The sequence below is a fragment of the Choloepus didactylus genome, chromosome 9 (genome assembly GCF_015220235.1).
Source record: "Choloepus didactylus isolate mChoDid1 chromosome 9, mChoDid1.pri, whole genome shotgun sequence".
Classification (NCBI taxonomy): Eukaryota; Metazoa; Chordata; class Mammalia; order Pilosa; family Megalonychidae; genus Choloepus; species Choloepus didactylus.
This window is the reverse complement of record NC_051315.1, coordinates 88582378-88595812: the sequence shown is the minus strand read 5'-3', so window position 1 is coordinate 88595812 and position 13435 is coordinate 88582378. Positions and strand designations below refer to the sequence as shown.

Below are 13435 nucleotides of genomic sequence, written 5' to 3'. Positions count from 1 at the left end.
AACCTTTTAGATCCACATCCAGAAGAATGCCTCTTGCAACAACTGAGGGATACACCATCCCCGAGACTACCCGCCCACACAGTTATCTTCTAACTTGTTGCCCCACTCCATTCTTGTTGCCCACTTCTGCCAGTTTATTATACAAATTGCTGCCAGAGTGATATTTCTAGAGCACAACTCTTAGGTCACTCCCCTGCTCAAAAACCATCCATGGCTCCCCAGTTCTACAGAAGAGTCACAATTTCTTAGCCTGGCTTTCAAGGCCTTCCATGATGTGACCCCTGTCTACCTCTCAGCTTCCCTCACCTTTCTCATGTTCCAACCAAATGAAACTGTTCTCTGCATGTTCGAGTTTTCTCAGCCTCTGGTCACATTTTTCTGAGGCAGAGACACTGCCTTCCCATTCCCTTTATCTCCATCTGTTTAAATCCTCTCCAGCCTTTAATATTTACTGCAAAGACTGAGTCTTTCGGGAGATCTGCCGAGATCTCTCCCTTCCTTGTATCCTTCTCCTATATATTTATCTTACACTCAAGCTGTGTATACTTGTATACTTCCCATTATGCCTCCATAACTCCTTCATGGGAGAGACTGACTCTGACATATCCATGTCTGAATTTCCTATGCTTAGTAAATTTTTTATGCATAATCAATCTTTGTTGAATTGAATCCAATATGGTTGTAATCTGAAATGTGCCAGATTAGTTTTTTAAAAACACATCTTTCATCTTTTGTTACGGGGGGTTAGGTGAGAGAAATAAAGGAAATATGAACTGGGTTGGCATCTCTGCAAGGAAATGTGATATGACTGTCCTTTTGCAAAACTTCCCATTTTATATTATCTAATGTTTTTCAGTCTTCCAGACTCCTCTCCCTTCCTGCTGCCTTATCGTTTCCCTCTGACATCTGTCACTGAATGCCCTTGCCATGACTTTGGGTGGGGAGATGGAAAAGATGCTTCCCGAAGACTGCACTAAGGGGAGCCCCTAACAGTATCTGACTTGCCTAGTGACTTTCTTGTTTTTGTGGGCAGCCAGGGACCCTCCAGTCACCTCAGGCAGAGACTAATCCAAGCACTGGTGGATTTGAGGGTGCTCGAACAGCCAGGCCCAGGGCTTGGGGAGGTGACACAGTTTTGAACACCTATCTGACCCCCCTTGCTTGGCTCCCTAGTGTGAGACTTTAATGGCTGTCTCCCTTTAAAAGGAATGCGTATAGAATTCAAAGACAAAGAAGTATAGAAAGGAAGGAGATGATTTAAAGGAAAACTGTACTGGGCTTTGGACAGACTTGGTTGAGCAAAAAGTGACTTGCTTGTGTTTTGAAAGAACCAGTTTCTAACAAATTTCAGACAAACTCGATTTGGAGTTTGCCCAACTCATTAAGGACTTAATGTGATTGGGTTAATCTACATATCTCATAAGGGGAGTCATCCTTCTCAAATGCATTCTATTTCAATACCCCAATTTTGCTTTTAAGGACACTTGAGTTGCTTTATTTAACTTCCGTTTTCTGAGATTATTAAAGATTATAATTATTCTAAACCATAAAAATAATATTGTCATTATAGATCATTTTCTGCCATGTTATTTCTTTAGGAATACCATTTCATCATTTCCTTTTTAATGATGTATAAACAAGGTACTAATAATAAGTCATGCTTTGTACAATACATCCTAAAACTGAGAACCACTTTCTGTATCTGAACAAAGAAATTACACCGAATACCCTTATTACCCTGAAAATCATCTTCTGGCCATAAAGTTTTTTCCCTACAAAGATCACTAAAATGGGCTTAAATTGATGGACACTATTAAATCACCTCTCATATTTGAAACCACTTGAATGCAGTATGCTATAAAATACAAAGAGTACAACCAAAACTAAAATAAAAAATAAAATCTCTGTAACAATTTTCAAAAGAGGAAACTGTTGTAGAAGTATATATTGTTGCTTTTGTTCCCTGAAATCACATTGATTTCTATATTCTATGTGCTCCTCCTTTTAGATTCATTGTGTTCTTGCTTAAATTAACTTTGTTTAAAAGTAAACTCCCTGATACCATTTAATTAAGGTTCAGATTTGATCTCAAGCCATTTGAAACTAGACAGAGTGAAAAAGGATGTGGGTAGTTGGCAGCAGATCTGGATAAAAATATGGCATTTGGCAAAGTACGTCTGCCTTGTTTTGCTTTGCTTTTCTCTTTATGGACGTAGTCTATTTTTGAAATGTTATGATTTAAATTCAGTGATCAAGTGACAAGTCTGACAAAACATAGCTTATTTCTGTGGAGGTTCTGTGGGGGGAAAATGGAAGAGGTCCAGGAACTAAAGGAAGTAACCTTGATTTCACCTGGAAACATTAGTGTCTCCGGGGCAGAAGATTTGGGCTATATATAAAAAAGTGAAGGAAAGTGGCCAAGCTGCTGAGCCAAACCTGCATTCAGGAATAGAGCAGACATAAAAGAACTGAGAACAGTATCCATTGTTTCCATTGTATCCCTGTAAGTAGCATTTGGGAGCCTGTGATGGAGGAAGATGGGAAAGTTCTTTCCTGTGATGGCTTAGATTGTAGCAATAGTCTGCTAACTGGGTTCCCTAACTCCATTCTCTCCTCCTCCAATGTTCACTGACCACTGTGGCCAGATTTAAAGTTTATGGAACTCCATGCTGTTTAACCATGCTATTCCCTTGCTCAAGATCCTGGTTTCTGTTTGACTACAAGATTAAGTTAGAACTCTTTATCCCGAAATGGCTCTTCCCCCACCCAGTTAACTACCTTTCTAACCACATGGCTCTTCCCCCACCGAGTTAACTACCTTTCTAACCACATCTGTAATTCTTCAACATGAAGCATTTACTCCAGAGTCTCACTGATCAAAATCCAATTTAACACTTACCTTGGACATCTTTCTGGTAACTGAAACCCACACTAAGACACTGTACTTTGAAAGATTGGAGCCCTTTGGCAAAATTGTTTTATTGTGATTGTGTAGAAAGTAACTGTATCTAGAAATATACATACATATATATTTTACACATAGACAGTCACTATATGGGATGAAGATGCATACATATGTATAGATAATATACATTATATATGCTGACTTTTATCCTTAATTGATCATAAGGTACATAAAATTTCTCCATAGGAAGGTATGTTAAAACTGAGAGCTGAATTCCTGATCACAAATTTTCTATTCTATTCTAGTCTAGTCTAGTCTAGTCTAGTCTATTCTTATATTGTATAAATATGACACATTAGAAAAAGCACTGAACTGGGAGAAGCAGGAAAACTAAATCCTAGTCTCAACTTTACCACTAACAGGCAAATCATTTGATACCCTCACAGCTCCCAATGGGGGATTAATCTCTTTTATGGCCATCAGGAGATCATAAAGGAAAGGTATAACTGTATATGTTTACAATAACCTTAAATAGTAAAATTACAACCCTAAATCCCATAAAGTGTGCATGAGTGATGATACACTTTGATTAGTCATAGAGAGATGATATATTATTTAGGTGAGTTGCTGTTTTGTTTTTATAGATTAGACACCCAAGGAGCAGAGAGGCTGTGCAACTTTTTTGCGGTTGTCCAGTGTAACAAAGACCCAGTCGAGCTCAGTTTGATGTCTGCTTCCTTGCACTGTAAGAGCTTCCCTCCCACTACAATGGCCACTCTGCCTTAGAAGGGAGGGTTGAGTTGCATTATAATCCTGTCTCCATTTGTTTGCTCTGTGATTTTTTAGGAAATCTCCCCAGATCTCTTATTTTTCCTTTTGTAGGATGGACATATATGTACTTGTCTATGAAGGTTTCTGAGCTTGTTAACTCAAAGTCGACAACAGTCACTGTTTTTATTGGGTGCTCACTAGGTGTCTGGCCCCTGAGTAGGAGGCACTGCAAGGATTATGCCATCTCTTAAATACATCCCACAAGACGGCTGTTATAACCAGTTAGTGAACAGAAGAGCTGGGATTTAATTCCAGGTTGGTCTGATTCCATAGCATTAATCTTAACTACAGAAAAAAAAAAATTGAGAGATCACAGGTCAGTAAAAATCAACATTGCCTCCAGATTTCATTTTAACCAGTACAGTTGTTTCATCGTTTCTTGTTACTTAATCTTTTGTGAGTCACTGGTAGCTAAGTTGACATGGCTGGGTCTCATTTTCCCTTGGGTTATCTATCCTCTGGTGAAGATGTTAATGAATAGTATTAAAGAGCAGAGAAATAGCCATGGAAACTCTCAGGAAATGAAGGAGCAACAAAGCGTGTGAATGCTCCCCAAACTGGATCATCTGGCCTTGAATAATTATTTCACAATGTCTATGTGTTATTTGTGTTTTGGAAAATAATAGATAAAAAATTAATTTCTCTTAAGAATGTTCTCGGATTGATTGTGGTGATGAATACGCAGCTCTGTGATTATTCCCAGAGCCTTTGATTGTACACTTTGGATGGATTTTATGGTATGTGAAGAAAAAAATTTTTTTTTAAATTAATTTCTAATTTTCTGGTTAAATATAGTTCCTTTTTCATAAAGTTTAGGTATATGTTTTTTCTGTCTCTTAATAATTGGAAATATAGATGTTGATTCTGTAGCATTGCTTGTAGGAGATAGTTTCATTTTCAGATGTGTAGTCTGTCTCACACCCTGATTTTTAAAAAAAATGTTTATGAGGTTTTCAGTGTCCTTTGTGTAGTTTTGATGGTACTTAAGGGAGACAGATTTTGACTTTATGATCATCATTATTTTTCTGTGATGGAATGAACATCTCCCCAAGTGAAGAGTGATCTAGATTCAGGAAGCACTAAATGGCATCCTTTCAGCATATCACACAGCAAGACTCATATGAATATAGCTAACAAGTTTTGTCCATTAAATCTAGTGACTTGAACAAATTTTTATTATCCTTTTGCAAAGACGTAAGTGCTGGCAGCCCCATGCAAAAGCTAGTTGTTGCCTAATGAAGTGTTTCATCTTGTTCCTATAAGTTGATACCTTCATATGGCCAATGATTGCTGCATCAGCTATTAGCCACCAATAATATGCTCCCATCTCACTTTAATGATCTACCATCCTCAGCATGCCCAAGTAAGGGCAGATGTTTAGGAATGTCATTTTTTTTCCCTCTTGGCTATTGATTGATTCCCAAGTCCCACTCCTGATTAGAATGTAAGGTTCTTTCTTTTAGACTTGAGTATTTAATTTCCTAAACTAATCAGAAAAAGATAAGCAGTACACCAGGAATTTGGAACTAAATGCCGGAGTGTCTTCTTCATGCTTCTTTGGCTTCCTACCTATGATGGTAGTTACTGATGCTTGGTGGTAGTCTATATCACTTTGCTTATCTTCCAACATCAATTTATTAGTAAAGAACATGCAACTCTGATGAAAGGAAAGTGTACTATGCAACGGTTTTAGAAAAAAAAATGGTTTCACTGGGGGATTTTGGGGGGAAATGATGACTTCATTGCAGGATGGAGTGGACTGTAAACCAGCTGAGCGCTCTCCTTAGCACACAACAAGTGATGGGCTTTATTCTTAAACTGCTGTCATGTCTGATGCCGCTAGCATCATTTTTCCTTTGGTGGACTTGAGGAAATAATGGAATGGGGTTTTGCTAGTGATGAAAATGATACTTTAGCACCTGGCTTTTAGATAACTTTATTCTAGTTTCCTTAAGACCTAGACCCTCAGGGATTAATAGGAAAGGTCTTTTTTTATTTGATGTACATAGTGTGTGTTTGTTTAGGACTAAGAGCTTCCCTGGAAGCTTGAGTTCTTTTATGTCTTGAATAAAGTGGATCATTCAACTACTTTCTCTTAATTACACAACCTGCACATTTACTCTTATCTCCCAGGTAACAAATTACCATCTTGCTCCCCCTAGTGGAACTGTACATTTGCTTCAAAGTTTGAGAAGATAGTATCATTAATACAGTTTCAATTGAGCGTCTTATTTTTGGAAATCAGTTATTTTCCCAATTTGTTTTCAAAAAGTGAGGATTAAAAGGAAAAACATCACATTGAATGGGCTGATATAGTATATCAGGATATGGGTAGAGAAAATGGCTTTCTGCCAATAATCTTTTAGGTTAGCAAGGTTAAAGGAAAAGCTACGAGATTTATAATGGCTGTCAAATTCAAGGGGCCTCTCTGCTGTGCATTTCTGCCTTAGAGGGGTCAAATGTTCTCAGCCTGGCAGACAGACCCTTAGAAGGCCATCGTCAACACTCCTGGAAAAGATGGTGGGAGGCTGGTAGTTGGTGATATCGAAAGGTGAGGACAGGTTGCACCTGAAGAACGAATCCCATTTGTGCCGGTGGCAAAGTAAACTCAGGAGATACCTTCTGTCTTCCGAATCTACCTCAGGGACTGTGCCAGTATCCACAGTGTGCAGCAATCATTTCTAGTTTACAGCTACCAAGCATACTTAGAAAACTCCAGTAATTGAAGCTGAGATAATGGCATACCTCGCTGAAGAATTTAAATTTCTTTAGGGAATGAGGATCAATGATTCACGGCATCCGAATCTCTTTGTTTTGCTGCCACAATTTTTTTCCTCACGACTTTGACCCTTGTTATATAATTTTGTGTTTGTTCAATTTTGTCCCCTACCACACACCAAAGCACTCCTGTTTTGTGTGTATTTCAGCTAGTGCTAAAATGTGTGAAACTTCAAAAAGAAATACCATACATGTCAAGGCTTAGGACTCTGTTTTTTTGTGGGTTTTTTTTTGCTGGTAAGGCTTTGCTTATATAAGCCTTATCAAGGTTAAGGTAAAAGCTGAAGGAGTTATAATGGCTGCCAAATTAATGGTTTATGGAGAATAAGTCCTTGATACATATGAGTAAGACTATTGTAATTAGAATATTCCTCCTTTGTTAAAATCGTGCAATAGAGACAGTCTTTGAATATGTCTTTTTCCAAATACTTATTCTCAGGTTAAGGGTTTACCTGGGGAAAAATAAAACAACAGACTCTGATTCTGATTAAAATTCTAATAATACGCAATGCCAAAGGGCTCTCCAAGGCATGTTTTATTTGGGAGTCTGAAGAAAAAAGAAACATCCACAATATTTTAAAATAAATACTACTTGTTTACGAAGTCACAGTAATTTAGTTCAAGAATTACATCCATGCAAACACACAGCTTCTGTGCAAGCAGTGTGTGTATCTGTGAAGTTCTGGTTTGGAATTCCATGATGGTTGGATACAGCTGGGCTAGAGGTGTCCCCTAGTGAGGCTTTGGGCTTTGGAAAACAGACACTTTTCCACAGGGAGTATATGGGGTTTACATGTGATTAACATGTATCTATGTGCATACGAACATGAGTATAGGTACATGTGCACGCACATGTACAAATGAAGGCAGGGACATGTATGTATGTGTATGTGTGTGACTGGAGCCTTGAAAGAGTTATGACGTCTCAGTTTCTTCTTCCCAAGTGGATGCTGGAGATTCTGTGCATTGACAGTACTCCATAAAGCAGCTTTTAGCAGACCTAGACCCAGAGGTGTTTGGGAATGTCTGCATACCACTCCTTCCTGGGAATTCTGTGCAACTTTCAAAGAAGAATGAAGGAAGAAGAAAGCCCTGAGGTATTAGGGGAGGCTTGCACACTACTCCGTGCTGAGGAACTGCGCTGTCATCCCTCTCTGGTAGCTTTGTCAGGGCAGCTCTCCTTGGGAACATTCCAGCCATAGCTTGGAATGATTGTCTTTCTTGAGAAGTGTGAGGGCTGAATGAATGCAACACAATATCTCTACACACTCCTTACACTCACAAGGGATGAGAGGCTTTGCTCTCCTAGATGTGTTCCCTTACAGTGACCAGTGGTGCATTAACTACTGGGATGGGTTTGTTCCATGTAATCGTAAATTCTCAACTGTTGATTGACCAACTAGATTTAACATGAAAATTTTGTCAGACTCTGCCTCTATTTGCCACCCTACGGTTGAGGGAGTTTGTTTTCTCTTCAAGGTTCAAAAGGGCAGAAATACACACACATTTGGCCACAAGCACAGCAGATAATTAGAGAATTATGTAACAGATAAACAAAGATTCAATATTTTTGTAGAAATGCTGAATTTATTTCTGACTCTGTGACTTATCTGAAATGTGGTTCTCGCTGCAGAGCAGATGCAACCGGGAGACTTGGCTTGGTTAGTAGGAAGTCATCAAGGGTTTGACAGATCGGCTTGTCTTTAGACAGAGCAACCCACTGAGACTGAACCACTGGAAACATGCTCTTTTCACGGCTGCTTTCCTGCTACCTAATTGTTGACGATTTGAGAAGCTATTTTCAACCATACACCTCGGCAAGGAGGTAGAATTGAGGGAACATTTTGGAGAAAAAAGATACAACTGCCCATTTGCTGGAATCTTTTGTGGCAGCAGGGGAAACTGCAGATAAATTCCTGGCATGTTAAAATAGTTATCTTCAATTTAACATGTAACACATAGTGTTTCCTCAAAGAAGTTTGTTTTATCCTATTGATAATCCTTATATTGGACCCCCATACTAGAAATAAACACCATCAAAGCCTGTATGAGAGGCAACAGAAGGGTACAAAAGAGACAAGAAGGATTATAGGGAAAATGAGAACTCAAATTCTCAAGTAAATAGCACAGCTAGAAGTCAAGGCAAGTGATGCTAATGATTTTATCTGAGGCCAGTGTTCACCACTTCATAAGAATTAGGTGGGCACTTATTGAAAATCTAGATCCTTAGGCCCTCATTCTAGATGAACTAAATCAGACTCTCTAGGGAAGGGATCTGGGAATCTTGTTTTAACAAGCATCTCAGGTGATTCTTATGCTCAGACAATTTTGGGAAACTGCCATTGTCTAATTGCTTATTAGGACTAAAGTGTTTCCAAAAGTTTTGAGTGAATGTGTGTGTGTTTTGGGAAAGAAAAAGGTCTAACATTTCATATTGACATAGATAAATATTTTTTAATGAAAGCATCTATTATTTATATAGGGTTGTATGGTTGACAGAGGGTTTTCCAATGTATTAACTTATTTGATACTGATAACAGTCCTATGGGAAGCAAGGGAATTATTATTATGCTCACCCCCAGACTACATGTGGAAGATGGGTTCAGCATATAGCTGGCAAGTGGCAGAGTTGGCTTTGAACAGGAGCCTTCACCATGTGGGGCATGCCCAATGTCAATCCCAGAGCCCATCACTTTCCCTCTTGCACCCTACACTCCAGTCACCTGGTTGATGACTATATTACTGACATATCATATTCTTTGCATAGCCACAACCTTTGCACATCTTATTTCCTTCTGCCTGGGAGGCCCTTCTTTCTCCACCAGCAAACTCATACTCATTCATTAAGGTGCCTTCCATGAAGCCTTTCTGGATATACTCTTCTCCCCACCCTACTGCCCACCCAAGCAAAACTAGTTGCTCTTTTGGCTATATTTCCATCAAAATTTATAAATCCTTCTATATGTTGGGCGTATGGTTTAATGTAGGTGAATTCAATAATAAGAGCTCAGCAACATCCTCCTCTTACTCCCCACTGCCCCATTGTGTCCCTTACTTTAAATGGGCAATGGATGCAATGACGTCTAAAAGTCAGTGCTTATTGGCTAATGCTATGGAAAGTGTGAGTGAATGATTTCCAGGTTTTTCCAACCACTGACTACGAAAGGTTCAGGTGACCGGAAATGTGGGGATTAGCATCCTCTAGGAATGGAATTGTTTGAGGCTACCAAGGAGTACTTTCTAATAAGAGGTGAAGGCATGATTGGGGGCTGTATACACAAATCCACATATCTGGTGGTTTTTTTGACAGGGAATTTAAGGAACTTTTGAGGATAACTATGGGTGATTTTCATGTTACACTCACTTTAGTTCATAGCCCCAGGGTAGACGTCATGGCTTTCAGATTATATTATGCAAATATCTCCCCCAGTAGATTTCTAGTGAAGGCAGGATCTGAGTCTTATTCGTCTCTCTCTGCCAACTGATAATTGCTGAGAAAACTTGTCGGGAACAAATCTACTTCTAGGAATCCTCATCTTAATGCAAGCCAATGTGTGGAATTATATTCTAATTCCTATTCTTGTGTGTTTACAGCCACCACTGGTCCAAGCAATCTTTAGTGGTGACCCAGAGGAGATCCGGATGCTCATCCACAAAACTGAAGATGTGAATGCTCTGGTAAGAGACACCCTGCTTGTGGAGAGGGTTTTGCCTTCCTAGGCCCCCTTAACCTGGGAAAGGGGCTGTTAATCTTTTCTGTACCGTAGATCCCTTTTGGCATTCCGGCAAACCTCCAGGCCACCTCTCATAATACTGTTTTTATATCCATGAGATACAATATAAGATCAGAAAGGAAATCAATTATGTTGAAATACAGTTATCAAAATATCAAAAATCCGATTTGTGATATAGTAATTTCAAACAGTGTTGGTCATAATCAATATTTTTATCATAATCAATATTCTGCACCAACTGTGATTTCTACTGGTGACAGTCACAGGTACTGCTGATACTATATGGTTTGTTGCCTCCATTCATAATTGAAGGAAACACAACACTTCAATGAGAAGTTAGTGGAAATAAAGCTGTAATATTTTCCTCATTGAAAGTCATGGACCTCTGGAACTTTTGCTCCACAGCAGGGGTTGGCTTGTTACCCATTTTTGTACAGGCTGCCAGCTGTGAATGGTTTTCACATTTTTAAATGGTTGAAAACAATCAAAGGAAAAATGCTTTGTGACAGATTTTTCTGGGTAGCTAAAGCTGCCGGCATGTAATATACCAGAAATGGATTGGCTTTTATAAAGGGATTTGTTAGGTTACAAATTTACAGTTCTAAGGCCATAAAAGTATCCAATCTAAGGCACCAGCAAGAGGATGCCTTCACTGAAGAAAGGCCAATGGCATCTGGAAACCTCTGTCAGCTGGGAAGGCACCTGGATGGCATCTGCTGGTCTTTTGCTCCCAGGTTGTGTTGCTTTCAGCTTCTGATTCCAGTGACTTTCTCTGTAAGCGCCTATGGGTTCTTACTTAGCTTCTCTGGGGCAAACTCTGGGCTTCATCTCTTAGCTTAGCATTTCCAAATGTCTTCTGTCTGCATCTCCAAGTGTCTGGGTCTGCGTCGGCTCTGAGCTCTCTCTCCCTCTCTCTCTTCCCCTGAGCTCTCTTAAGGACTCCAGTAAACTAATTAAGATCCACCTTGAATGGGCGGGGTCACATCTCCATGGAAATAGTCTAATCAAAAGGTCCCACCCACAATTGCATGGGTCACATCTCCATTGAAACAACCTCATCAAAAGATCCCACTCACAATTAGTCTGCTCCCACAAGATTGGATTAAAAGAATATGACTTCTCTGGGGTACAAAGAGATTCAAATTAGCACACACATGAAAATTATATGAAAATTTGAATTTTAGTGTTCATAAATAAAGTTTTATTGGAAAGCAGCCACACTCATTCATTTACGTATTGTCTCTGGCTACTTTTCTACTATAGTAGCAGAGCTGAGTAGTTTCAATGGAGACTGTATGTGGCCCAAGATATTTACTGTCTGGCCCTTTACAGAAGAAGTTTGCTGATCCCTGTCCTAGAGAGTCCATGAATCTGGGGTCAATGGATGAGCAAAGTATGCTGAAGACCCTCTGAAACTCTAGTAATACATATGTGCACTTGCACACACACGTATTTTTCTATGAAAAGGTTCAAGGCATTACATCAGATTCTTAAAATGGTCTGTGATCCCCAAAGATTAGGAACCATTGGATCTGGAAGGTCTTGAAACAAACAAACCAAATGGCAATGAAAAAAAATTTGGAAAGAGGTAGTCAATAATTTGCCTTTTTAAATAGTTGCTTAGACCTGAACTGAATAAGCAATTATGTGCAGTACATGCTACTAATTCTCTTAATGTAACTCAATTATCTAAATGTTCAAGTCCATCAAGGAGAGAAGTGCTCTCTGAAGTCTCTAGTATTAAGTTGAAACAACAGAAAAAGGCAAACACATCCACGGGGAAATTAAGTATGTCTAGGCTGTATCTCTATCTGGTTGGTTGAGTGCTTTATTCAGAAGGCGGGTCATTTGGTGCAGCCATTGTTCCGTGGCAGTGCAAGTTTGTGTTGCTTTTTGGCAGCTTCTCCCCAGGTGGCACTGGAAACAACAGGATGATGCTTTGTGACATTTTTGCAAGGTAAGCACAGACAAGGTCCAGGACAGGCTACTCTAGAAGACAGTTGGGTATTTGCCCAGGATTTGGGACGTGGCCTGTGTTTCTGAGACGAGGTAAGGCAAGCAAGCTCACTGTCCAGGGTTCTGACATCACTGAAATTTGCCCAGCCTGTTTTGTGACTGTGGCCCAAGCCCAGGTAAGCCCAAGGCAAGGTTACTATCTTTTGCTGATGATTGTGAGCAAACAGACTTTTTGTTCAGAGTCACACACACCAAGAAAGATTGTGCTGACCTCTGAATGGCTTTTATTTCTCCTGGGACAGTGACAAACAGTTGCTGGTTGGTAAAGGTTAGGAGAGCTTTACTTTAGCTGTAATCCAACTGTATTACTGAATTAGTTAGGTGGGCTAATTACTGTAACACATAGATCCCTAACTGTGTGATGCTCAAACATAAAGAAAGTTTATTTCTTTTATGAACAGGCTAGAGTGATGGTGCTTCTCCACTTAGGGTCCCAGGTGTCACCATGTGGCTTCCAAGATCACCCCGGGGCTCATCACCAGTCCACCTGCCAGAAGGGAAAAAGAACATGGAGGAAAAGTGTAGGGGGATTTTTATGGGTCCGCTTGAACCTGACATACTTCATTTCCACTCATGTCCTATTGGCTATTGACACAAGACCATAGAGAACCAGAGGGATGCTGAGAAATTAGTCTAGCCCTGTGCCCCAAAGAATTGGTGAACATAGATTTTTGGTGGGTAGTTTGCAGTCTTGGCCACACCAATTTCTTACAAAATTCTAGGGAATTCAAGTGATACACTTACTTTTTGTGAAATTCTTTATTCATTCAACAACTATTTACTGAGTTCCAGACCCCATGCTAAATGCTAGGGATCTAGCAGTGAGAAGACAGAGCTTTCCTACATGGAGCTTGTTTTGGTTTGCCAAAGCTGCCAGAAGCAACATACCAGAAGTGGGTTGGCTTTTACGATGGGGATTTATTAGCTTATAATTTACAATAGGAAGGCTATGAAAATGTCTGACTGAAGACAGCAACAGAATGATAACTGGACTGTGGAGACAGGTTTCTGGCTTCCGGGACATCTCTGTCACACGGGAAGGCACATGGCCAGCATGCGCTGGTCCTTCTCTCCCAGGTTTCATTACTTTTAGCTTCTGGCTTCCTCTCTGTTTTCTGTGTGTTCTCTCTCAGCTTCTCTGGGGACTTTTCTCTAAACTTCTCTGGGTGCC

The 13435-nt window shown here is 39.8% G+C and overlaps 1 protein-coding gene across 4 annotated transcripts in view; it reads left to right on the top strand.

Moving 5' to 3' along the window:
* ANKRD44 (ankyrin repeat domain 44) overlaps positions 1 to 13435 on the top strand; it is a 351473-nt gene that overhangs the window by 131921 nt on the left and 206117 nt on the right. For all 4 annotated transcript variants that reach the window (XM_037848889.1, XM_037848890.1, XM_037848888.1 and 1 more), the window contains exon 2: positions 10109 to 10192. In XM_037848889.1, the coding sequence (XP_037704817.1) occupies positions 10109 to 10192 (84 nt within the window). The remainder of the gene's footprint in view (positions 1 to 10108; positions 10193 to 13435) is intronic.